The sequence below is a fragment of the Pogoniulus pusillus genome, chromosome 20 (genome assembly GCF_015220805.1).
Source record: "Pogoniulus pusillus isolate bPogPus1 chromosome 20, bPogPus1.pri, whole genome shotgun sequence".
Taxonomy (NCBI): Eukaryota; Metazoa; Chordata; class Aves; order Piciformes; family Lybiidae; genus Pogoniulus; species Pogoniulus pusillus.
In genome coordinates this window covers 9,193,739-9,219,873 of record NC_087283.1, presented here as the reverse complement: position 1 = coordinate 9,219,873, position 26,135 = coordinate 9,193,739, and the positions used below count along the sequence as shown (strand labels likewise).

General features: G+C 42.1%; 1 protein-coding gene across 1 annotated transcript in view; it reads left to right on the top strand.

Moving 5' to 3' along the window:
• The window catches only part of ZCCHC14 (zinc finger CCHC-type containing 14), a 57,858-nt gene that overhangs the window by 7,554 nt on the left and 24,169 nt on the right, over positions 1–26,135 (top strand). Inside the window, exon 2 of the mRNA XM_064160077.1 lies at positions 7,995–8,118. Coding sequence (XP_064016147.1) covers positions 7,995–8,118 — 124 coding nt within the window. The remainder of the gene's footprint in view (positions 1–7,994; positions 8,119–26,135) is intronic.

Below are 26,135 nucleotides of genomic sequence, written 5' to 3'. Positions count from 1 at the left end.
ACCAGAGTTCAGACTGGTTTAATTGCATCAGTGTACAAGCTGCCTGGAAAGGCAGAGCCAGGAGCAGTTAACCACACCTAACAAGCATTCCAATGTCTAACTTCAAAGGTACTGAGCAGCATCCTTGTTTAGAAGTGTTTAACCATTTGGTTTAGCTTTATTTAAAATGTTGGAGTTGCTAAAACTGATGGTGTAGCTGGCTACTAAGTACAGAACTGCCTCTTTCTAGTGGAGCTCTGATTCTTCTGTGGACCTTTCAGTGCTGCAGTATCTGTGACCCTTCCAAGTGTACTTTGGACAAGGGATATATTTAGTCATCTTTTGTATTCAAATACTGCAATGTCCATTTTTTACTACAAGCACTTGAGTGCTTTTTCTCCTTAAAGAAAGGGGAGGGAGAGGGGCCAAATTTAGGAATGTTATTCTCAAGAACACAGATAAGAGTTTCTTTGAATATGCAATCTTATTACAGAAACACTACATCTAATTCATCTAAATGAGCCATTGTCATGCTGAAACTAGAACTTGACTTTCCTCTTCAGCAAAAGAATTGAAGCAATTTGATTTTTATTCCCTATTGAGACCTGAAATGGGCATTAAGCCTACCAAAGATGTTGATATGGTCTGGATCTTTATTTCTTTGTGTGGGCTTTCTAACAAGCAAACATCTCAATTTTTCATGCTAAAATAGACTTTTCCCTTTGGTTTTGTTGTTATAATTATCTACTAATAAGCCTTGGAAGGGATAAGTTTCTAACAGGTATTCTGGCCAATACAGGGCTTCAGGATTTCCGTAAATAGCTGAAGTGATCCAGAAATAATCAGATCAATTACTTAAGAGTAAGATCTTAATTTTAATTAAAGACCTGCCAAGTCATGGTGGTAAATAGGGAAAGTGTTATGAGTTCTTTTCCAATGTTGCCTTATTCCACAGTAAGTAGTTTTATTACACCTAGTGAAGTAGATAGTGGGGAGGGGAAGGGAGAAATGAATTTCACTTGTTAGATAACTTCTGTCAGCTATCTTATGTGAACTGTTGCAGAAGAGACTGAAGTGGCAATGAACTATTCTACCAGTGAAAGGCTTTTGGTGTCATTGCATGCATTATACCTCATCAGGTTCTGGACTTGCTTCTTTTGACCAACTTTTTAACTCCTGAATGCCCTTCCTGGTCCTGTGGGGGAAATTTTCCACTCATACAGAATTGTAGAATCAAAGTTTGAAATTACTTTCAAGATCATCAAATCAACCCTTAATTAAGCACAGCCAAGTGCACCAGTAAACCATGTCCCTCAGCACCACATAGACACATTGTCTGTACACTTCCAGGGACAGTGATTCCACCACCTCCATAGGCAGCCTGTTCTGGGGCTTAACTACTGCTTGAATGAGGACCTTTTTCTCATGTCCAATATAAACCTCCCTTGGCACAACTTGAGGCCATTTCCTCTTGTCCTATCACTTCCTTCTTGAGAGCAGAGACAGTCCCCCCACTTAGCTTCAGAGTTGTAGAGAGCCATAAGGTCTTCCCATAGCCTCCTTTTCTCCAAGTTCAACAACCCAGATTCCCTCAGCTGCATCTCACAAGACTTGTGTTTTAGACCCTACACCAGCTTTGCTGTTCTCTGGGCCTGCTCCATCACCTCAGTGTCCTCCTTGGAACAAGGATCCAAACCTGAACCTAGTAGCTGACATGTGGCAACTGAGTACATCAATGCAGTAGTGTCTCTTCCAAGGTCTGGTTATATGCAGTTACCTGTTTTGATTTTGAGATATTTTTATCGATAGCCCTGTAAACTTCAGGTTTGACTTCTTTCTTATTTTGAAGGAAAACCAAAATATCTTTCTTGTCATCTGTCTTTTGGAAATATGCATGATGCACCAGAAGTGCCTTGAATTAACACAGTGCCAGTGAGTTATTTGCACTTGCAACACAGTCCAGGAAGCTGTAATAAGTTGTGGGAAATCAGGTAGATGAAACAGGCTGTTGTTTTGTAGCATTTTTTCCCCTTCTGTTTTCTTTTTTACTGCCTTTAATAGAATTTTTCCCTTTAGAGTTCAAATTGGGGATATCTTTTCAACAGGAAATCCCACATATTCTGCCTGTGTGCAGCTCACTTGGTTAACTGTTGGAGACTGATGGCAGGAAGCATTAGACTAGCTAATACTGAAGAACTCTGTACCTTCTTTGCAGAAAACCTGATTTACAGAGTGAGTGCACATCTTTGCACCAGTGGAGTTGCCAGGTGTTTTCAGATGCTGCCTTTGACTGTCTTGAGTGGCAGAATACTCAACGCAGTGTAATTACAGTCCAGTTGCTCTATAGCAGACTTATGGTCTTAGTATTCACAAAGTAGTCAATTCTTTAAGCAAAGGATTTTTAGTCTGGAAAGTACAACCCAGACTTTTGGTCCATCTGCTCTACTGAATTTACACTGGAGCCTTGTAGCAGGTGTGTGATTGTCCTGTAGCATTTAGGTACTACATGCCTCATTTCATTCCAGTAATAGCCTCACAGGACAAAAGCATCTGATTTATTATCCCATTTCAATGTGAATTGGCTTTTCACCCATTCTGTTCAAAGATGGATACCCTTTTACCCAGTTCCTTTGGGAATAGGTGTTGGACCTTCTGTAGCTGTTGAGAAACATCTTGGTTGGTGCTTGCATCTTTTTTCGGTAGAGCCTGACTGTTGGGACTGTGAATTTCTAGCACAAAGCAAATGCTTTGAGCTGCATTTGGACTAGGATGTGAAGCAACTAAACATGGGCAAATATAAGTGTTGGGTGTTGTTGAGGCTTTTACTAGGTACGTGAAAAGTTGAGTGTGCTTGCAAATGTTTCTTAAGCTTCCTTAAACTTCCTTGTGGAAAAGCCCAGACCTTCAAAAGGATTAGTTTTTAATGTTGTTCTGCCAGTGTGAGAACAGCCAGGTATTCATATACAGAAGTAAATGCAAAAGTGGTGCCTGAGGCTATGGTTTCACAAGCAGCTGGGCAAACTAATGGCTTGTTGCTACTAAGAAGAAGGTGTTTGCTCTGTCTTGTTCCTCCTGGTTTTGTAATTGAACAGATTTTGAGTTTCAGGTCCTTGCTCTTGTTTCAGGCTCAGACTCAGCCTGCTCGTGTGTTGGCAGACTGGTGTCTGAGTGTCAGCAATGCTTTGTTTTCAAATTATTTGGGAACCTGAGTTATAGCCTTGTGTTGGGAAATAGCAGCTTATATGCCTCAGCTTGCAAGGGCTGTATGCCTGCCATCAAGCTTCTGCTAAAGCATTTTTGCAAACAGGATTGCACCGTGCTAAAGACCTTGGTGTTAACCTCAAAATAAGCTGCTGTTAATGCTCACTAATATGAAACTGGCAGGAGTGAATGAAGTTGACTGGTTTTATCCTGCCCAGACTTCCTTACTTAGTTCCTGACAGCACTCTTAATGTGTTATCATAGCATGATTTGGTTTGGAGGTGACCTTAAAGATCATCTGCTTCCAACCCCCTGTGATGGGCAGGGACACCTCACAACAGCCCAGCTTGCTCAAGGCTCCATCCAACCTTGCTTTGAGTGCTTCCAGGCTTGGAGCCTTCAAAACTTCTCTGGGGCAACCTGTTTCAGTGTTCACCATCCTCCTGGGGAAGAATTTCTAATGACTAAATACAGCTTCTTCCCGTGTGAAACCATTACCCCTTGTCTTGTCATTAAATGCCATTGTGGAAAGCCCTTGTACTTATCTGCATCTAGCCTCAAGCATGGAGGTCAGTTTATGATAAGAGAAACCCTTTTTTAATGGATACTCCATATACTGGCAGAAGTATTTATCTGGGGGATGTTCCCAGCATGTCCCTGACCACTTTTGAACCTCATGTGAAGAGGCTTTCCTGTGTGATCAGTGGAGGAACATGTTTGTGAATGGGAGAATGTGTTCAGCTTTTGGCTGGCAGCCCTGATACCTGCTTGTGCCTTCACTTTTGTGTACTGCAGGACCTAAATCTCATACCTAATGAGGTATAGAAATCAGTATTTTATTCCCTGGGATCCTATATCATCATTTCCTTTAAATTTTAAGACATGTTACCCTTTAGGAAGCAACTGTTGATTTTTTTTTTCATGTTGGCTTCACTTCAAACAAAGTCAGCAAATACTTCACCATGAAATCATGTTTTTTTTTTTTGCTGTTCCGTTTAGGTAATTTTAGGAGGAACATAAAATTACTGTTTTGGTAAAATTCTTACCACTCTAAGTTCAACTTCTCTCAGTCCTGTTATTTTTATGAAGCTTTGCTATATTAAATATTAGGCATCATCCTTGGGAGCAAAGCTAATAGTTGCTGAATCTGTCTTCAGAGATTGACTGCTTTCCCTGTTGGCTGCTTCTGGCTTGGGTAGTGGCAGAGCCACTAGAAGAGAAACACCTATTGAGATGCCTACTCCTGTTGATTTTGTTGTGTGACTTCTTGGGTTGTTTTGTTTTTCTGTGTTCTTTGGAACAAATATTTTGCAGAGCTTCCTAGAACTCTTTTTGCTGTTCCATGATCTCTGCCTGTTAGTACATTTCTGAAAGTACATTATGAAGAAAATCACTGTGCTCTGCTGAAAGACAGGTTCTTGTTTGCTGGCAGGTGAAAAGGGGGAATATGCTAATGGCTAAAATTCTAGCAGTGACTCCTGATACCTTGAAGGGTCTGTCTTTAACCCCTGTGTCAAAGATATCTTCTCTTCCTGTTGGCACCTAAGGTTGAAAGGCGTTGGGGTGGCATTCTGTGATCCCTCTGCCTAGCCATTGTTGGGAAGGATGTACATTTTGTTCCCTGATACTGTCTTTATGACACTGTGGAGCACAGAAGAATTCAGGCTGAGCTTCAGTTAGCCATTAGACAGTGATGAATTTTCTTTATTTCAGTTAAAGCTACTTCAGTTAACTTGAAATTCAAAAGACAAGGTAAATTTTAATCTGGAAAATCAGAAGTTCATCTGTGAGCCAGATGCTGGTCTGTTGGAGGGAGTAGACTCGGTGTAAGAGCAGAGTAAAAATATCTGAAGACTCTCTTCTGTACCTGTTTGAGTGGAGCATTTCCTTAGACATGGAATAAGTCTAAAGGCTGTTGTGTTGAGCCCCTTTATGAATAATCAAATGTATCTGTGGGTAGGTGCAGAGGGTTTTCCTGTTCCTTGGCCCTCTACAGAATATTTCTGTCACTTAACACACACTGGAGTTGCAGTTGTATTTAATTAGTCTTCATGGACTGCTCCTGCTGATGTTCTCAAATAATTTCAGTTGAAAAACCCGAAGCCTCCTGTTTGGATGTTTGATGCTGTGTACCCTCTTAGACCTTGAATGAGTCATGATTTTTTCTGCATTTATAAAATGTCACTCCTGTGGCTTCTGATAGAAAGACTGAATACTTCTGCTTTCTGCCATCCAGCTTATCCACCTTTGCTGTGGAGCCTTACTGCTTCAGAAAACAACCCTTTAACTGTTCTTGAACAGCAGATGCTTATTCTTTAATGGCATTTTGGCTTTCCTCAGAGTTGTTGCAGCTCTTAAAAGGTCCAAATCAATTAACTGGGGACTTCTTAGATTCTTTCTCTCACTGAAATGCCATGTTCTTCATTCAGAGTCTGACTCCTTAGTAGCTATTTTTACTGAGCCCAACCAGGGAGTATGGTAATACTCAGATATAGGAAGCATTCCTCCCACAACTTACCTGACACTGTTTCTACAGCTGAATTTGGGTAAGTCCTTCCTAGGCATCTCCTGTTAAGCTTTTGCCAGTGTGTCTCTTGCAGCTCATAGCTTGTTTTCCTTGGCCTGAAATTAAACCCAAAAGGCTGTTACTATTTTAGAACTAAAAAAACCTTGATTTGCAAAACATTTTTTCATTACTTTTCTCTAAACAAATCCAAACCTTTGCAGTAATCATTGTTTAAGTCGGTGGAGGGGGAAAAAAAACCCAGAACATTTAAAATGTGAAATGAAAGCTTTAAGGGGTCAGATTGAGTGGTTCTAACATCATTCCCCTCACTAATAAAGTGTTCCATTTGGAACTAATCAGAGCTTTGTGATTCTTTTTTTTTTTCTAGGCCAATTTGAAATGGCTCTGCTTTGATGTGTGGCTGAATCAGATAGCGTGTGAGCTCACTCGGCACGGACATATGGGCTAAATTAATCCTTACCAAGTATAGAGAAATGAAATCTTTATGGAAAGAATTGAATGTTATGGATAAACAAAATGCAAGTTTTAAACTGCATGCAGTGCTTGTGCTAAAGATAGTGGAGAGAAGGGAATAGAGCAGAGACAATGTTTTGTGACAAGCCACAGTTCAAAGATTTTTCTGAAGCCGTGTGGCTGTTTTCTTACTTGGTTTCAAGTGCTGTAAGTGGTTTTTATTACTCAGTTTCAAGTACTCTTAAGTGTTTTTCTTTGATTGTCCTGAATATTTGGAGCCTGGTTGCTGAGGATAACATGGTGCCTGATTCCAGTTTTCTGTTTGCTCAGTTACTCTGCCTTTCTTCTGACATCTCCCATTGCCAGGAGGATGATGGTGTCATTGCTCAGTCCGTTGGAACTTCCTCTCAGCAGCAACCCGCTGGAGTGAGAGTTTAATGAGCTCCAGGAGAGAGATGTGTGAGAGCAGTTTTGGTAAAGACTGGCTTTGGCAAGGAGATCTAAACTATTCCCCACCTTTCCCCTCCCAAGATTAAAGTTTAATGACTAGTCTTTTTCAAGTAAAACCTTGGTGTGGAGGCTTTATTCTTGGTGGAAAGCTGTGCTGGAGTGGTAAACTTTATCTTTTACACAAACAAGTCAACCAAGTGCTGAAACGGAAAGCAGCTACTTGTAATCCTGCTTTCTCCTGACACTTGCCTGTCTGTCTGGATTGATTTCTTTGCACCTATAAGCTTTTTGCAGAAGTCAAGTGTGTGCCAAGTCTTTCACTTGTCCTACTGCCTTAAATCTTGGGACAGTGCCATGAGTTAGGACAATTTACACGTAAAACAATCCTTCACTCATTCTACCATTAGCCTTATATACTGACATCAATCAGAATACACAATATGAGCCAAAAATAGCACATCCCTACTCTGTACAATTACCTATTGTAAGCTCCATGTTAAGACTGAGTTTATATGTTGCTGCATGATGGTGAATGCTCTCGTGGACAGCAGCTGAAGAGGGCAGTGTTCATTTCTGCCTTTCTTGTATTTTAGGTTTGTTTTCTGTAGTTTTAAGTAGTGGTGAGGATGTTCCATTATGCTGAATGCAGTTGCAAAGGTGCATGGAAGGCTGTGAAGTCTGTTTAGATGCTACAGCCTTCTGCTTGGGCATTTGTAGTGTGCAGTTTCTCATTTAAATAGATTCAGGACATCAGGCTTTGAAAAAAACCCAGACAAATAAGTTTGCTTTTTAACTGGATTCATTAATTCCTTGTAATATGTGTAAATACTTTGGAAATGTCTTGAATCTGCTACTTGTGGATGGATTCACAGAATAATTCATGCTGGAAAAGCCCCTTAAGATCAAGTCCAGCCATTAAAATCCACCACTACCATGTCCACTGCTAAACCACGTCCCTCAGCACCACATGTACAGATCTTTTGAGCACCTTCAGATGAGTGACATAACATAAAAGTGATTATTTTCCTAGAACCCCTTTTCTGTTAGTTCTCTTGTGGAAAAGCTAAGAACTGCATCAAGGCAAGGTTAAGGCTCTTGCTGTATCTCTGACTGCTGTGTGGCTATTGTTTAAAAGAGAATTATACTTTTAAGTAGCTTTATAGATTAGCCAAGATAATCTAGATTTGTGAATAGCTGCTGACTAAAACAACTTCCCTGAACTGTTAATTGTGGAGTATCAATGGTAACACCTCTGGGTTTTAAAGGAAGCAGACATCTCCAAAATGCCTTCAGCATGGTTCTGCTCTCTCTAGAGGAAGGTGTGAAATTTGTGCATTCCCTTAGTTCATTTGACTGGATTTTGCTCTGTTTTCTCCTTTTGCAGGTCACTCCAAGGTCTGAGACCCCCATCAACAGCGTCAGTAACAGTTTGGAAAATGTACTCCATACATCAACACATTCCATTGAGGAGTCGCTACCCAAGAGGCCTTCGGGGAAACACTCCAAAGGTGTGTCCTGTTCTGCATGCCTCTTTCCAGAAGGGCAACAGACTTGTATCTCTTGATGGTAATTAGCATTGGTTTAATTGGGGCTGGAGGCTGGAATTTTACTTCTTTACTTCTGGGTTAGTGTATCAGTGAAAAACAATCATTGAGACAAGTGTGCTTATTACCCTTTTGTTGGGAAATGAGCAAGAAGGTTCCTTCTGAGTTGCAACACTGGCTAAGCTCTCGTGAAATATTACATTCTCTAAGAATAAATATCTCTGACACTCCACCTCTCATCTGTATAGTATCAGGTTATTTCTTGAGTGAAGCATATGGTGCTGAGTGTTGCTTTGCTGGGGAGAAGAGAAGGCATTTCAACCAGCAGTCAAGCTTCCACTTCCACCTTTCTCTTGGTTCCAAGGAATGTGTGAGTGAGAGGCTGAGGGAAGAGGAATGGAGAATGGAGACCTTCCACCATTCTCACCACACATGTGCAACCTGCATGTTGTCACCAAACAAGTCTTATTTTTGTACTGCTGTGTCGCATGCTGACCTGGGTGAAAAATGGGCTTAGCAAATTTGAGCTAATGAGTATGCATTCCATTTCCACAATCTAGGCTAAGATTACAACTACTAAAACGTCTAGGTTACAATGTGACTAATGGTATTCCTGTTTAATGTGTGCAAAAAGCACTGTTAAGTGAGGGAAGTCTTTGAACTGTGAGCTGCTGTTTGTGTAGAACAGCTTTTGTGAGCTCTTTGTGGTCTTAATAAGAATAGCTCTGTGTGGCAGAACTAATGCAGGGGAAATACACCATTACATTAACAGCACTAGTAAAATGCCTTCAGGTGTCATTAAAAATACTGTTCTGGAACATATAACATGGATTTTTATTTTCTTTTTTTAATCTGAGAAGGGCGTTCAGAGTTGTTTGTTTCTCTGCCACTGCTGCATAACAATCCCCTGCAATGCTCCAGGCTTGGGGCAGAGTGGCTCTAAAGTTGCTAAGACCTGGGGTATTAACTGTCAGGGGCTGAAGATGAGCTAGCATGTGGCCAGGAAGGCAAACAGTATCCTGACTTGGATCAATATTAGTGTAACCAGCAGGACCAGGGCAGTAATTGTCCTGTACTCAACCCTGGTGAGACAGTACCTTGAGTACTGTGTTCAGTTTTGGGCCACTTATTCCAAGAAGGACATTGAGGTCCTGGAGTGGGTCCAGAGGAGGGCAGCAGAGATGAAGAACAAGCTTGTGAGAGGTATCTGAGGGAACTGGGGTCGTTCAGCCTGGAGAAAAGGAGGCTGAAGGGAGACCTCAAACTCTACAACTCTGTGGAAGGAGGCTGTAGTCAGGTGGGTGTTTCTTGTCCCAAGGAAGAAGTGATAGTACAAGAGGAAATGGCTTCAGGTTGCACCAGGGAAAGTTTACATTGTACATTAGAAGAAACTTCCTTGCTGAAAGGGTTCTTAAACACTCCCTCCCCAGAGAAGTGATTGAATTTCCATCCTTGGAGGTGTTTAAAAGCCTCAAGTGTGATGCTGAGGGATATAGCTTAGCACCAGACTTGGTAGACTTGGGTAACAGTTGAACTCTATCATCTTAGAGGTCTCTTTCAGGGAACCAGTTTTGTGTTTCTGTAACCTTACAAATACAGTTTAATACCACACAAATGCTGAATGTCAAAGCACATCTCCACTCAAGAAGTGTTAGACTGCAATGGGTTAAACATCCCAAAAGGAAATGTTCTTAGCTTTTCTCCTCCACCAGACCTCCTTTTCCATCACACTTAACTATAATCCCAGTAGCTGTAAGTAGCAATAAGTTGTTTGTTGTTTTTACAGCAGAGTAGTGCTGTAAGGAGCTCTTTCTCCAACTGCAAAAGCTATCAGGGTAGAAGTAAAGTAAAGGCACCACTAAGCAGAAGCATGACTACATTTGTGGCTTTCATCTGATTAAAAATAGGACAGGGTTCAACACTGTTTTCATTTGTACTCAATGATTGCTATTCCAGTACCATATATGCAGAGATTAGTCATGGCACATTGTGAAAAATGTGTTTTCCTCTGATTTCTTTTTCTCTCTTTAGAATACCTGCTTAGTTTTCAGGGGATGTAGCTTTTTAATTTATAGATTGCCTTTGTGATAGTTAAGAGAAGTTGTGGAACAGAGTTTTCTTAGTGATTTTTCTGGTTCGCCAGCAGAAAGGATTGTTGTATTATGTGATGATCTGCCTGGCAGGGAGCTCTGCCTGTTAAGGTTGGAGCACAGCTGAAGATAATTTTCCAGCCTGGAGACACCATTCCTCACTTAGTTTCCCTATTCTCATAGCAAATAGAAATAGCTCTTAATTTAACAGCACCCACTAATATTTTAACATGAAACTGAGTCACAAGACTATGGGATGGACAGATTGCTTGACCAGTTGTGTGATTCTCATATTGATAGCTTCTAGTGAGGTTTGTTTCAGGCAGCTTGATAGGGCAGGATTTCTTCTCATTTGTGGGCAGAAATAGAGCTGCCCCAGTTGGTCATTACTGTCTTGGCAGAGTACTGGAACTGGAAGTGTCTTGGTTAAAAAGGCTGGAGCTGAAACAGAAGAAAAGGGAGAGAGAGTTCACAGAAGGTACAAAATCCTTTGTGCTTAGTGGGATTAGAGACAGTTTGTATTAATCCAGTCAGTGAAAGGTTTTAATCCTGATTTGTAGAAATGTCAGGGCTGTAACACTCTGCAGAACTGAGCAGTGAATGGGGTTGTAGTAGACTTGGAGCTGAAGTGGCTGTATTTGCCCAAATCCACAATTTGAAACCCTTTTTTTGCATAAAAGTGTCAACTTCTGTTCCTGGGGAGGAATTACCCCCTGCCACCAGTAGTGGTGAGGGGCTGACCTGCTGCTCTGCAGAAAGGGACCTGGGAATGCTGGTGTACAGGTTCACTAGAGCACATTGCTGGCTAATGTTGGCCAAGAAGGTCAGTGATCTCCTGGGATATGTTAAGAGAGTGTCTTTCCACTGGTTCTAGAATGTAGTCAGGTTTTAACTGATCTGAACAAAATGAATTCCAATCGAAGTTGGGTGTTCTTTTTATATAAGGCAAGTTAAGTTTCAGGTTCCTCCTTGTGTTGCCCACACCTTTTCCCCCATAGTATTGCAAGAACTGAACCAGTGCAGGTACAGCTACAGAGGGTGTTTGGGTCAGAAATGTTGATTCCAGTTCTAAAGATGAGATTTTGTGCTTGCAAATACTTGCCTGGTAGGGAAAGTGCCTGAGCAGCAGTGGAGCTGTGTAGTGATGGTGCCTTCTGTAGGCAGGTTTGTATTTCCCAGCAGAATGCCAACAAAGGAAACAATCCTTAGGAGAGCTCTCATAAAGGCATCGAGGCTTGGCTTTCTTAAGGCTAATAAAGCTGACGAGGGGGCTGGAGCACAGCCCTATGAGGAGCTACTGAGGGAGCTGGGCTTGTTCAGCCTGGAGAAGAGGAGGCTCAGGAGAGACCTCATTGCTCTCTACAACTACCTGAGATGAGGTTGTATCTAGGTGGGGGTTGATCTCTTCTCTCAGGCACCCAGTGACAGAACAAGAGGACATAGTCTCAAACTGTGTCAGGACAGGTTTAGGCTTCACATTAGGAAGAAATTCTTCATGGAAAGAGTGATTGCCTATTGGAATGGGCTGCCTGGGGAGGTGGTGGAATCACCATCCCTGGAGGTGTTTAAAAGGAGGCTGGATGAGGCATTTAGTGCTGTGGTTTTAGTTAATTAGAAAGGTTAGGTGATAGGTTGGACTCAATGATCCTAGAGGTCTTTTCCAACCTGGTTAATTTAGTGATTTAGATTAGAGCCTTACCCTGTATTATTTGGGGAGCCATCTCAGAATCTTTTCCCAGCAGCAAGTGATCCAGGTGCTTAAAGGACAAAAGCAATATATTCACTAGCAGCTTTTGTTTTGCTGGTAGCCGAGGGGTGCTCAGTTATATCAAAGTCCAGAAGGAATTATCTGACCTATGGAAAGTCCCACTGGCAGAGCTAATCTGTAACAAGCCTGGGGATGCAGAGTTATCCTGACCTTGTGTGGCAGTTCCCAAAAGAGCTGTTAGGATTATCAACGCTGAATGAATAGTTCAGCTTACTTTCTGTTTTGTTTTTTTTTTAGAGGAGGAGTGGAAAAAAGGCAGTAGGAATTTCCTGTACACCAGGGGTGTTGCTAATTACTCTTACAGTAAGGTTCTGAGCAGGAGGACTTGGCCATAGCACTCAAGGCAAGGACTGCTCTGTGCATGTGACATATTTTAGCAATGTATTAAACATGGTCAGTGACCGCAGCATATTTTCCAGAAGCACAGAGGAGGAAAAGTACATCAGACCAGATGAAGTGCAGAACAAAAGATCTTTATAATAAAAGCAATGTAAGTTGCAAAACATTACAGTGTGAAGACTCCTGTCTTGATAGTGTAATTGCTGATAATGCTGAGTAAAATTGAGATTTGCCACAGCCTCTTTTACGTTTTTTTGTAGTGGAAGTTGTTCTGTGTTGGTATTTATGTGATGTTCATTGCTGCTGGGAGGCTTTGCAGGTGCCACTTACTGCTGTTTTCCTCCATAAAGCAATCTGGAGGATGGTTTGCTCAACTGAACAAGTCTCATTTTCTACAATGTGGCAAAAAAAATCCCCTATTCCTGTGTTTCCCTGTGTATTTATCTTGCCTTTCTGCTGTTGCCACACAAACCCTCAAAATTGTCTCCCAGCCAGTCTTGATTTCCAGTGAAGCAACTGTTGAAATATGATCCTTATATAGTGAGGCTGAATCACAATTCTTGCAACACATGCATCTAAGGATAGGCACAAATGCTTTCTGTGGGGAGAGTAAAGCTTTTAGATGTAAGCTGGGTGCAGTGGGCTTGATTTTCTACTCTGCTTCGTTTAGTGCTCCTGCTGGGCACCTTTAAAACTTCCGTTTGAATTGAAGATAAGCAATTAGTCCACATACAGGGCCCTGCAAAGGCTTGGTGTGTCCCAGGCTGGAATAAACATATAGAGTAACACATGACTGACGGGACAAAAGGAGCCTGAACCTGGGGGAAAACAAACTTTAGAGAAAATGCATCTCAATAGTGTCAATTTAATTCTGGATTAATATTTGGGTGTAAAATATATCCTTGTCTGCAGTAATCCTGTTGAGCTCTGGTAGGATACAAGTTGCAGGGCAATTTGAGTGTGATGCATAGCAAGTTTTGGTACCTAAATTGTTGCATTACAGTAGCTGGCAGAAATGTATAAGCTATCCGGAACCACTGTTTTTGCTACCCAATTATTTTCCTTGGCAAAATGTATCTGTATGCTTTTGTACCTCTTTTTTGTCTCCTGCTGCCTTGACTCATCCTTTTTCCACAAGAATCTAGACTGCAGGAGCTCTCTCAGTTAATAGCAATCAACAGTCTCCTCCTTTTGAAATAGCAGACACCAGTTGTTCAGCCTGTTGAAGACAGGGAGAAAATGTAGAGGGAGGGGGAAAAAAAAAGCTCTGAAATCCTTTTGGTCCAGGGTCCAGACTTTAGAGTGCCTTGTTCTGCATCAGTTGTGTAGCTGGATTATTCTATTTTTAAGTAAAGACGACATCTCCAGTATTGGGTCACCTACTGGTAGGGTAGGGCTTAAAGAAATATTTAGGCTATGATAATCTTTCAGAAAAACTCTCCCTCTACCAACTGTATATAATTTTTCAGCTGTTTGTATATGTCTTGGTTCATATCATGCCTGAAGTAGAGCTCTGCTTCTTCATTTCAGCAATGCTAGGCTGTGAGATCACACACAAGGCGCTGCATTCCCGACCCATGGTCTCTAATACACTGGGTCATTTTGTGACTATCAAGTATTCAGATTACTTCTAGCAATCAAATCCAAGGATTAGTGTACTTTAAAAAGAGAGTTTTGATGGTGCATATTTCCCCCTGTGCTAGAAGATTATTGTATATTAAATTTCTTGAAGCCTGTTTGTTGCCTAAATCACACAGCTTGAAAATCGGCAGTAGGAGCTGAGGTTCAGTCAAGGTTGGAGGCTTAATTTTGCAATAAAGACAAAACTCATTGGGGTTTCAGTTAGTAAAAAACTGAGATGATGTTTTTGATTGTGTAGATGTATGCTGTGCTCATGCAGGCAGATATAGAAGCCTTTTTTTTCCCCACAACTAGAAGCCATGTTAAGAATCTCATCCCTTGTACTGTGTCAGAGCTGGGAGTAGAGTTCCACACTCCCGGGGTTGCTTGGACTCTGGCAAATTTATCTTAACTGTTAATAAGTTAACTTTTGTACTCTCTAGAGGTTGGAATCAGTATTTCTTTGTCACCCTTGTTACATCCATTTCCACACAACAAGACTTGTCAGGAGAGATCTGGATTTGCCATGACAAAGGTAAAGAGAGAGGAGGGAAGACTCCACTGAATGAGAAATAGGCTTCGATCTGCTTCCTTGTGCAAGAACTGTCATAACCTTTCTGTGCACATACTTAAAGGTGCTTCTTACTGAAGTTTCAGTCATGGCCTAGGTTGCTTCCTGAGGGCAGGTCTTTGTGCTTTGCTGGATTTTCACATGACTAGAATGCCTGCACCATAGTCAAGAGCTGCAGGGAGTTGGCTTCTTGCTTTCTCTATTTACTAGTGACTCTTGTCTGAGTTCATAACAGAAGACTCTTTATAATGTACACTTCCTATAGGCGGATTTAACTATATAATTGGGGTTTTAGTATATTTGGCACTTGGAGCACAGGCCTTCTGAGGAACAGTGGAGGAGACCAGGGTTGTTTAACCTGGACAAAAGAGGGTGAGGGGAGACCTGACTCCCTCCAACTCCCTGAAAGGATGTCGAAGCCATGTGAAGGTTGGTCTCTTCTTTCCAGGAGCAAGCAACAGGGTGAGGAAATGGTCTCAAGCTGTACCAAGGAAGGTTTAGGTTGGACATGATGAACAAATTGAGCCATGCCAAGGAGTTTACCTCTTCAGGCAGATTCCTGATTCAGCATCTAACATGAGACAAATTAATATTTAATACAGTTTGCCTTTTTCCATAGCAAGAGGCAACACTTTGGGATGCACATGCCTAGAAGGATTCTCTTTTATTGCCAGTTTGTGCCTTAAATCTTGGAAGTGATGGTGCATTAGTAGTTAATGCAGATGAAATTAGTAGCCATCTCTTCAACAGCTATGGAAGCAATAGCATGACCTTCTGCCAGTAATAGAAACAACATTAGCAGCTTCAGCTTTTAATTAAAATTGCATTAAATGAGCAAAACTAATGTTTTCTCAGATCTTCAGATAATGGCTTTATGCAGCTCACCCTCTGTAAATCTGTAGCAGAGAATAAAATGAGTTGTGAAAACTTCACCTGGTGTACAGCTTGGTGGAACTAATGCTTTAACCTGCAGAAAGTCTCTTTATGAAGGCAGGGGAGGAAATTTGAAATGTACAGAACTTACTGAAGGATAAAAGACATCATGCAGCACTTGAAGAGAAAATGAAGGTGAACAGAGATTGCCATAGTCTAGTTGACTGGATAGGGCTGGGTGATAGGGTGGACTGGATGATCTTGGAGGTCTCCTCCAACCTGGTTGATTCTATGATACTGTGATAATGCCTGCTGTAACCTGATGGCAAATGGCTCACTAGGACTGGACATTTCTGCATCTGCTGCTCAGAGATTGGGAAAGGGATTTGAGAAGTGTTCAGAAATGCTCAGCTGTTGGTTGCATCTCTTCAGAGCATAACACCCTCTGACATCTGCAAATGTCTGGTTTGAAATAACCCATTTCAGTGTGACGTTGAACAGGGGGAATGTGAGAGTTTAAAGTAAATGGCTTGCTTATTCTTCCCCTGAACTAAACTGGTCAAATACCATTTTAAAGAATAAAATAGGAGTGATTCACTTGTGTTCCTAGAAAACCATCATGTCCCTGTCTCTTGTACATGCTGTCACGAGCATACTAATGACTAAATAGCAATTTTCTTGTGTATGGCATGCCTAAGAAGCTCTTATAGCTGCTTAGTTGCTAGCTGGTAGATGTTATTTCCATTCCCATCCCAGTTTATTGTTAAATCCCCCATTTTCAAAAGGGACTTTTATTTTCTTTTCTCTAAAAGGTGACTTCTTCAGGGTGACAGGCTTAAAGCACAATAATTTTATCAATAGGTTTTACATGGAACTTGCATCTACAAGCTAGAAATGTTGTTCCTCACAGATTCATGTGTCGTGACCTGAAAATTCATGAGGACTTAATCTTATGATTTTGCATGACTTTTGGGTCAGGATTAGGAATTCCATGCTGGGGCTTTTCTCTGCAAGCTGAGAGGCTGGTAGTTTCCAAAAGAATTGGGTACAGCAGGATAAAGATACTAGACATTGGAGAAATTGGTGATATTTGGAATAGGAAACAATAATCTCTGGTTTCAAGTAGAGCAGTAAGTCACAGGAGGAGGTGCAGTCTCTTTAGTACTGAGCACTGGCATGACATACTGGTCTGGTTTGAAAATGAGGAGGTGGCTGGAGAGGAAGGATGAGAACATATCATTTAAAAAAAAAAAGTTGTTTACTTTGCCAGCAATTCTTTGCTTCTCCTACTACTACAGCAAATATTTCTTTGCTCTATTTCCCTCCTTTCTAATCTGAAAGTGACCTTATTTAGTAAACGACAACACTTCATTTCCATAGAAGTGATGATGGTTTCTCACATTCAGTATCTGGCACAAGGGAACAGATGGACTGCAAAGAAGAAACAACAAATGTAATGATCAAAGTGAGAGAGATCTTCTGCAAATGGTAACTCTTAACCGTGGGACATGTGCAGTTGGAGGGGAGGAAATTAGTTGTGTTTTTTACAGTGTTCTCCTGCTCTTTGACTCTCAGCTGATGCCAGCCATGATTCCCAGGTCAAAAGACAGTGGGTGATTGTACTGTTTTTTCCTCCAGATTGCAGATTCAAAATGGGAAGGAAGCAGCAGTGCCTTGTGTTCCTTAAGGATCACTGTGCAAGTAGTAATGATTCTGATGCTCAAGATACGGCATTTCTTGTCACAGACAGGAATGGTTTAGGTTGAAAGTGATTTATCAAGGTCACCTACTGCAATATCCCTGAATCAGCAGGGACATCTGCAACTAGAACAGGTTGTTCAGAGCCCCAAAGAACCTGAACTGGAGTGGTTCCAGGGATGGGACATTTCCCACCTCTCTGTGCAACCTGGACCAGTGTCTCAACACCCCCAGTGGAGAAATAAACTGTAACTAGTCTAAATCTCTCCTTTTTTTACCCTTTGTCCTGTCCCAACATGCCCTGCTTAAAAGTCTGTCATCTTTCTCATCAGCTCCTTTTATATGGTGAAAGGCCACAAGAAAGTCACTGGAGCCTTCTCTTCTCCTGGCTGAACAGCACCAACTCTCAGCCTGTTCTCCCAGCAGAGAGGTTCAAGCCAGCCCTCAGATCATTGCTGTAGTCTCTTCTGGCCCTGCTCCAACAGTTTCGTGTCTCTCTTGTGCTGAGAACCGCAGAGCTGAACCCAGCACTGCAGGTGGCATCTCAGAGTAGACCCAGAGGGGCAGAATTCCTTCTGCTGCCCATGCTGCTGGGGATCAACCCAGGAGATTCTTGGGTCTGGGCTGTGAGTGCAGTGATTTACTGTAGAATTTTCTTTTCCTATCCATCAAGCTAAGGTAGCTCTCACTTGAAATCAGGGCTGGCTTAATGTTTGTATAGTGTGCTGAGAGGAAACTCAGCTTTGGGTCAAACCATTTGGGTCTTCTGATGGATGATCAAAAAGGCTCTCTGGCCATTCTGTGTAAGCAGAAGCAAGTTCCTCCCCTTTGTTTTACTTTCAAAAAGAACCTCTAACTGTATGTGCCTTCACTAATTTGTATCTCCTTTTGCTAATAAGCAAACAAGAAAGTGGTGCTATTAGAACTGAATTCATTATAGACAAATTAAAATGGAGAAAGGAGGAAGCTGGGAACAGTTGAAACAGCAAAACTGTCTTGAGTCAGTTTTCCTTAGGGTTGTTTAAAGGAAGTTGGATTCTTCTGTTTAATGCAGCCTTAATGGAGTTTTCATAAACTGCATCTGTTGAAAAATGCCTGAGTAGAGCCAGATATTGAGACCTGGATTAAGAGATTTGCCAGCTGTATGGGTAATGAAAGCAACTAGAGCTGTTTGTGGGTTGATGCTAAGAAGTTGAGAATAAAATCTTGTTCAGGAACTGGATGTTTGGGGGACTGAACAGCTCAGTGAGGGGGAATGACTAAGAGACATGGGGCTGCTTAACATGGAGAGAGGGGATCAGATCAATTCTCAGCAATAGCTAAAGGTTCAGGTGCAAGAGGATGGGGCCAGACTCTTATCAGTGGTGCCCAGTGGACAAAGGACAACAACTACAAACCAGGAGGTTCCATCTGAATAGGAGGTGCCAGAGCCCTGGAGTAGCTGCCCAGAGAGGTTGAGGAGTCTGCACCTCTGGAGAGATTTCAAAACCATCTGGACATTGTGATCCTGGGCAGCCTGCTGTGAGTGACCCTGCTTTAGCATGGGAGTTGGACTAGATGCTCTCTAGAGGTCTCTTCCAACCCTACCATGGTGAGATTCTGGGGCTACAGATAATGGAAAGTGGGAGATGAAGGGGTCATACTGCCCTGAACCTGCATGGAGCAGAATATCTGGTAGTCCCCACATGCATTTGCTGGCAGTGCTGCCGAAGATGTTGCTGCAGTAGCGAATGGTGGCTCTGGTCCACATGTTGTATCTGCTACAGTGTGCTGCACGAATAGAGGAGACAAGCAGTCAGCTTTGGCATTGTTGAGGGGCTTTGTTAGCTTTCATTTCTCATTTCATTTGCTCTTGCTCTTTTATGCTGCCAAGTCATAGGCTGTCATTATGCAAAACAACTGCATTGATTAAAGTAAATTTTATTTCTTAGGTGCTGGGCAATGCTAAGCTGAAAGGTTAAGGCTGTTTGCTTTCTGACTTGTTCTTTTATCTCCCTGGATAAAAAGCAGTGCCCTGTGGACTTGCTGCACTACTTCACTGCCTGGAGTGGATGCATTTCATCAGTGTATGGTGCAGATGCTATTTTTAACAGTAACTCAAAGGAGTAACCCTGCTAAAATTACATCATTAATATACAGAGCTGAAGGGAAGTGGCATAAGGCACCACAGTGGCCTAAATGATCCTCTCTATTATATTTTCCCCTTGTGTGGATGAGTTATTCCATGTGTGCAATTCAAGTGGGAACACACTTGGACCCACCATGTTTGCAAAGCATTGAGATGTTGTTTCTTGTAAGAAGCACTGTGGAGGAGTTTAAGTGAACTTTGGCTGCAAAAATAGTAGGTATGAAATAGATATTAGTGGCTCAGGGAGCTCAGAGTTTGTGTTCCTTCCTGTCCCTGTTGTTAAAGAGTTCAGGGATTTGATAGTTATTGCAAAAGCTGGTGAGGAACTAGAGCTGTAAACTCTAGTTTTGCTGAAAGTGTGTTTTGTTCCATTCTGTTCTGCATGCTGAAGTATCCAGTATGGCAAGTGTGGAGATTCAGAGCTGCAAGACAAGGTTTCCAGTTGATGGGGGTTTGCTTTGTTTCTGTTCTTTTCCCCCCTTGTTCCTGGGCTTTCTCACTGCCTTGGCAAATCCTGGTAACATCTGCTTTGGTCTTCTCATCTCTCTTGTATTTGCCTCGTAGATGTGTTACAGAAACAGTTGTCTAATAATTGTATAGTATCTCAAAACAAGCTTACATGCTGAATTAGAACTTCTTTTTTCAGCCTCTTTGAATTGCTGCTGAAATCTTGTCTGAGATCCAGAAGATCCAGAGTGAAAAAAACAACGATTTTAACAAAAGTATAAAAGGGAGCAAGAATATCAAAGCCTGAGACCAGAGACCTGAGAATGTAGGAGGACATAAATGCCAACAAAAGGAGAACCTCATAGAAGCGGCTGTGCAGGGGGATATTTGTTCCTCACTGAAGCAAGCACTTGAATGCATTTGTGGCTCTTGGCAAGACTGTATGTACTCAGGTTTTGCCTATTGCAGTCCCTTAGTCTGCTCTTTTCACACAGTCTGCTCAGAGAATATGTTTGAGGGTTTTTTCATTGTTAACAAGATTTTCACGCTGTAGTTTTTTAGGGGAAAAAAACCTGAAGCTGCTATAGAACTGCTTGGTCTTTACTGCTCGTGTTTGCTTGTTGTTGCAGCCTTAGTCATGAGTTTCAAGATGCTGATGCTGTTCTCAAAAATGCAGAAAACAGCACGTGCTTCTTTACACGACCGTTCAGCTATGCTGCTCTGGAGGAGCTGCCTTTCACATGTGCCTGGCTGCATGCGTTCATCTGCCTTCGAGTTTGCAACTGGCATTTCTGCTGTAGTTTTGCTTTGGAGTTGGAAACTTCACAGGTAGTAGAAATCCTTCAGCCAGGCTTGCAGCAGCCAGCCACCTGATCTCAGCTCTCTGGTGTTTTATCAGCAGATTGCCCTTCAAGCCAGGGCATGCTGGCTGCGCAGCTGCTGCCTTATCGTCGCACTGACAGGGTCCGTCCATGCCGGTATATGGTTACATGCTGCAGCCCACAGTCTGGGCGAGACTGTGCTGTGGAAAACAAAACCCAAACCAATATAGCTTTGTGGAATACATATGAATGTATAGATAGATGTAGTGTTCAGGACCTGACTTGGTAACTTCAAGCTTAGTGGTCCTAAGCAAATAAATCCTTGTTGGTTGTGCAATTGATTACAACTGTCTTTGGTTTTATGCAATGAGAACTGGGTGATCTTGATAAACTCTTGATGATAATTATCTAAGTGGGACCTGAAAGACTTAACAAAATCTAGTGTGATGTGAAGGAAAACTAGCCAGTATTAGGCAACCTTAATTCAATTTCAGTTTTCCTCATCTGTCTGAAAGAGGTGGCTTGTTAGTTTGCACTTCACTCAAAGGCAACATCTTGCACTGTTTCACTGGTAGGTTGGTGTGAGAGTAGATTTGTCCATCTGTGTTTAGGACAGTGCTCAAAACTCCAAAGCAAGTGCCAGCACAGATTCCCAGCTGTGGTGACTACCTGAATGTGTCACGTTTCCTTTCAGGGTGCACTGCTGAGGTTTTGTTTTCATTCTAAGCTCAGTGTCTGTTCTGTGCAGGCATAGGAGCTTCAAAGGCTTCATCTGCTCTGGGTTTGTTTTCTCTGAGAATGCTGTAGCGAGGTGGGGGTTGGTCTGTTCTCCCAAGCAGCAAGTGGCAGGACAAGAGAAAGCAGCCTCAAGTTGCACCAGGGAGGTTTAGGTTGGGCATGAGGAAAAAAATCTTTATTGAAATGGTTACCAAGCACTGGAACAGGCTGCCCAGGGCAGTGGTGGAGTCCCCATCCCCAAAAGGATTTAAAAGACATGTTGATATGGTGCTGAAGGACATGGCTTAGCAGTAAGATTGCTAGTATTGGGTTAATGGTTGGCCTTGGTCTTTTCCAGCCTTTTTATGGTTCTATGTGTGGGATTTAATGAAACTTGGATTTTCTGGGGTTTGGTAAACTTTAGCAGAAAACCTGTGGTTAGGCAAAGGGCCTACACTAGCAAGAGTGGTTTCCATGGAAAACTGACTTTGCATTTCTTTCTTTTTTATGTGAACATAGGGTTTAAATTGGAACTAATCATCTGAGTTTGGGGGGGTTCAGTGAATTATGTGCCAGGGAAAAGCTTTCCTAGGGAAGCATGAGACTTCTCTAGGATGAGCTAAGCATCTCTTCAAGATAAGAAGCAAAACCAATATTTTGTTGAAGTTATCTGAGAACAGTAAATAAAAGAATCACTTGGTCAGATAAAACCAGACTAAATAATACAACTGCATGTTACTTACCCAGTTAGTAAAAGTATTTCTGTACAAAGCTGAACGTTTCTCCTGATTGCAAAGATATTTTTACTAGCTTGGGCTGTGTAATTAGATCCAGGCAGCCTGCTTATTTTAATTGCCTATGCAAGAATGTATAGCTCAGGTTCCTGAAGCTGTCTTGGAACTGAGCATTGGGGCTTATGGTCACTTTTGCAGGAGTACTTCTCAAACGGAGCTGCATTCCTCTGGGAGAAGTCTACTCCAGTTAAACCAGAGAAGGAAGATGAGTCATTGGGCCAGATTTCTAAGCAAATGGAGTACACAGCTGCATTCAGCTCTCACATGTGCTTTTGCTTGGTTGTATGAAAAGAGTTAATCAGCTGCAGTTACATGGAGAATTAGCCAGCTTGGGGAATTAGGCAGCAAATATATTTGACAAATTAAAATCTTGTAAAGACAAGCAGTCCCCCAGCCCCTGAGCAGCAGAATCTGAGCACATGCTTCATCTGAGACACTGACTCGTGGCTCTCAATTGGCTGTATGATACCTTTAAGCCTTCAGTGTTGAAAGTGTTCACCTGAAATGGTGCTTGAAAATGTCAAAGTGTTTCCATGGTGTTCAAAAACATAGTTAAGGCTTCTTGTTTGGTTATATTTTGCCTGACATTAGAGAGATGTATCTGCAAAGATGCTGAAGGGACTGGAGCATCTCCATGAGGAGAAAAGACTGAGAGACCTGGAGCTGTTTTAGCCTGCAGAAGAGTGGCCTGAGAGGGAATGGTCTCAATGCTCAGTGACAGCTAAAGTGGGGGTGAGAGGAAGAGGATGGGGCTAGACTCTTTCTGGAGTGCCCAGGGATGGGACAAGGGGCAGTGAGCACAAACTGGAACCCAGGATGTTCCATCTGAACATAAGGAAAAAATTCTTTGCTGTGAAGGTGCTGGAGACCAGAGAGATTGCAGAGCCTCCTTCTCTGAAGAGATTCCAAACCCAGCCCAGTATTGAGATCTTGGGCAAGCTGCTGCAGGTAACCCTTCTTTAGTAGGGGGATTGGACTAGATGATCTCCACAGGTGCCTTCCAGCCCCTATGATGCTAGAATTCTGTGATCTTTGATTAGAGTTACTGGAATTAGAGAATGTTTTACCTGGTACCTTTTCCTGGCTCTACTCTAGTGCTCTTTTTCTGCCCAGAGCATTATTCTATGCGTTTCAACAGCATATCCTTGGTCAGTATGTGTTTCAAGGCACAGCACATGTTCAGTGACATGTGTTGGTACTCAGATTTGGTAACAGCTCCAGTGCCTTACTCAAATATGTCCAATACAGCAGCCTTTTCTGGATAACTTATTCTGTAAAAGCTTTTTCTCTGGCACTTCTTGTCCATTCAGTGGCAGTGGCAGGCAGATCAGCAGCACTAATGCAGAAGTCAGTACTCTTAGCCTGAAGTCTTGGGTAAGAAAAACCTTCAACTTAGAGTCTGAAGCTGTATCTAAGTTTGTTGAGGTTTTTTTTTTAGAGCAGCTGACTTATTCTGCATTTTCCTGTCCAGATGGGAGTCTTCCTCAGTGCAGCTTTTTGTTTTATTTAAGCTTTTGAATCCAGTGAAGTTGCGAAACCATTCTTTAGGTTTGATGGGCTTTTTGTGGGTGGCTAAAGTGCTGACAGTACCATTCAGTATTACTCAAAACAATGTATGAATTCAATTAAAATCTTACAAGCTAAGATATACAGGCATTTTAATATCTGTCTCTTCCACAGAAACAGAAAAAGGTCACTTAGTTGGCAAGTTAAATAAGCCAAAGTGAGGAAATAGCAGGAACATGAAAACTGCTGGTTTGATTGGAGGCGAGTGATACAATCCCAGCATGTTATTGCTTCCTATATGCTGCCAAAAGTAAGCTAATGTCCTTGATCTTTAAAAAAAGCTGTGTAATTATTTCCTGTGGAATATTGCAGTTCATAGTTTTCAGTCTTGCTTTCAAATTAAAGCAGCATTAACTTGTCACTTCAGCTCACATTGTATGTGTTGTTCCCCGTCTTAAATACTCTCTAAATTGGAAGAAACTTTTTATTTCTTAGAAAGAAAAATGACAATTCTGAGAGCATTTCTTCTGCTAATGTTGCTGCTAACAGAAAATTTTCCTTATGCTCATGAAGCTTTAATTTCCAGTGTCTTCCTGTGTGTGTGTGTAGAGGCAGCAGCCAGCCAGAAGACTTTCTTGTTAACTAATAAAGCTGTTCTGTTACATTTTTTTCCCTAGCTGTAGCTTCCTTTTTGAGCAGACACCATGCAAAAGCTGCTGTCTGCTTTTCTACTTCTAATCCTTAAGAGATACCAGCAGAAAGCTGGACAATGGACTGTTACAGGCTGAGCTGGCTCCTGACAAGTCCAACATACTTTAAACTTCAGTTCTGTTTTCTCCGCTTTTCTCCCCAAGACCATCTGTCTTACAAAGAGAAAATCAGCTTAGCACTGATCTTTCAGATTAAATGTGTGGTTCCTTAAGACACAGGCCGAAAAGTGGCAATAGAGATGTGACATGCTCAGTAACTGCTGTCTGGTAGCTCTTGGGTCATGTACTGTGATAGATCCTGTCAATCCAGTTTAGGAAGGACATTGAGATGCTTGAGTGTGTCCAGAGAAGGGTGACGAGGCTGGGGAGAGGCCTTGAGCACAGCCCTATGAGAAGAGGCTGAGGGAGCTGGGATTGTTTAGCCTGGAGAAGAGGAGGCTCAGGGGTGACCTTATTGTTGTCTACAACTACCTGAGGGGTGGTTGTGGCCAGGAGGAGGTTGCTCTCTTCTCACAGGTGGCCAGCGCCAGAATGAGAGGACACAGCCTCAAGCTGCGCCAGGGGAAATTTAAGGCTTGAGGTGAGGAGAAAGTTCTTCACTGAGAGAGTCATTGGACACTGGAATGGGCTGCCCAGGGAGGTGGTGGAGTCACCGTCCCTGGAGCTGTTCAAGGCAGGATTGGACGTGGCACTTGGTGCCATAGTCTAGCCTTGAGCTCTGTGGTAAAGGGTTGGACTTGATGATCTATGAGGTCTCTTCCAACCCTGATGATACTGTGATACTGTGTAATCACAGGAATGAGTGGGAAATAGAGGCCCCCTCTTTGTCTCCTGCTAATTTTCCCTTCTTCGTTTGTCTAGATGAAAGCTGTGGTGGTCATTAGTCCTGTCTCCTGAATTTGTTATCCAGGCAGAATTAGTTCCTGAAGGATATGTGGTTTCAAGGATTTGGCATTCAGGAAATAACTGCTCCATTTGCAGACTCAAGTGCATGTATGATGACTTTTAAGAGTGTTTCAATTATTTTTGTGCTGCTGGGGTCATCACTAAGTTTTGAAGACACTGTAAATGCAGTGTTGTTCTCCCTGGAACACAGGCTTTGATGGGTCAGGCTTCATGGAGCATTTGGAAGGTATTTGATGTGGGGAGAGTAAGCCAAAATCTTACTGTGCTTTCTTATTAACCACAGTTGTTCTGTCCTTTTCTGGAAGGAGCAGGGGTAAATGCTGCCTAACTTAGGGTTCAGTTTAAATATTTCTTAGCAAGCAGCAGCTTTATATTTCCATAAAGGTTTGGAGATTGCTTAAGCACCTCAATTATGCCTCTTGACACGATGTTGTCTCCATCCATAACTGCTGTAATATGTGAAAACAGGTTAATATCTTAACAGATTACCCTGCTGTATCTGGAGAGTTCTGGGAATTAGATGTCTTTTCTCTTCACTACTAATACCATAGTGAAAGTTCATTCTTACATGATGACTCCATGTAGTGAACTGTAGAGAGCATTGCTTCATCCTTTCTCACATTTGACTCTCTAGTGGTGAAATAAGGTCACTTTCAAAAAGAAGTATTTATTTCTTCACCTGTTTTCCCATGCTTTTAAGAAAATACTCTTAAAAAAGTTCTTGATGCTCTCATGTGGGAGCTTTTTGCTCCCCTCTTGAGTAGCTACAAGCAGACAAGTTCATAGCTGAGTGATAGGCACTTGTCACTTAAGTTAAATTTACCTCTGACAGGCCTTAATTGTTTGATGCACTTATATTTGAAGCATGCACTGTGTATCCTGCCTTTTGTGTTCTTTCCCTCCCCAGGAGCACAGTTCCTGTAAGCACAACCGTTGCATAGCAGGCAGCATCTCTTATTACTCCGTGATTTGAATGCTGGCCCATCAAGTTGT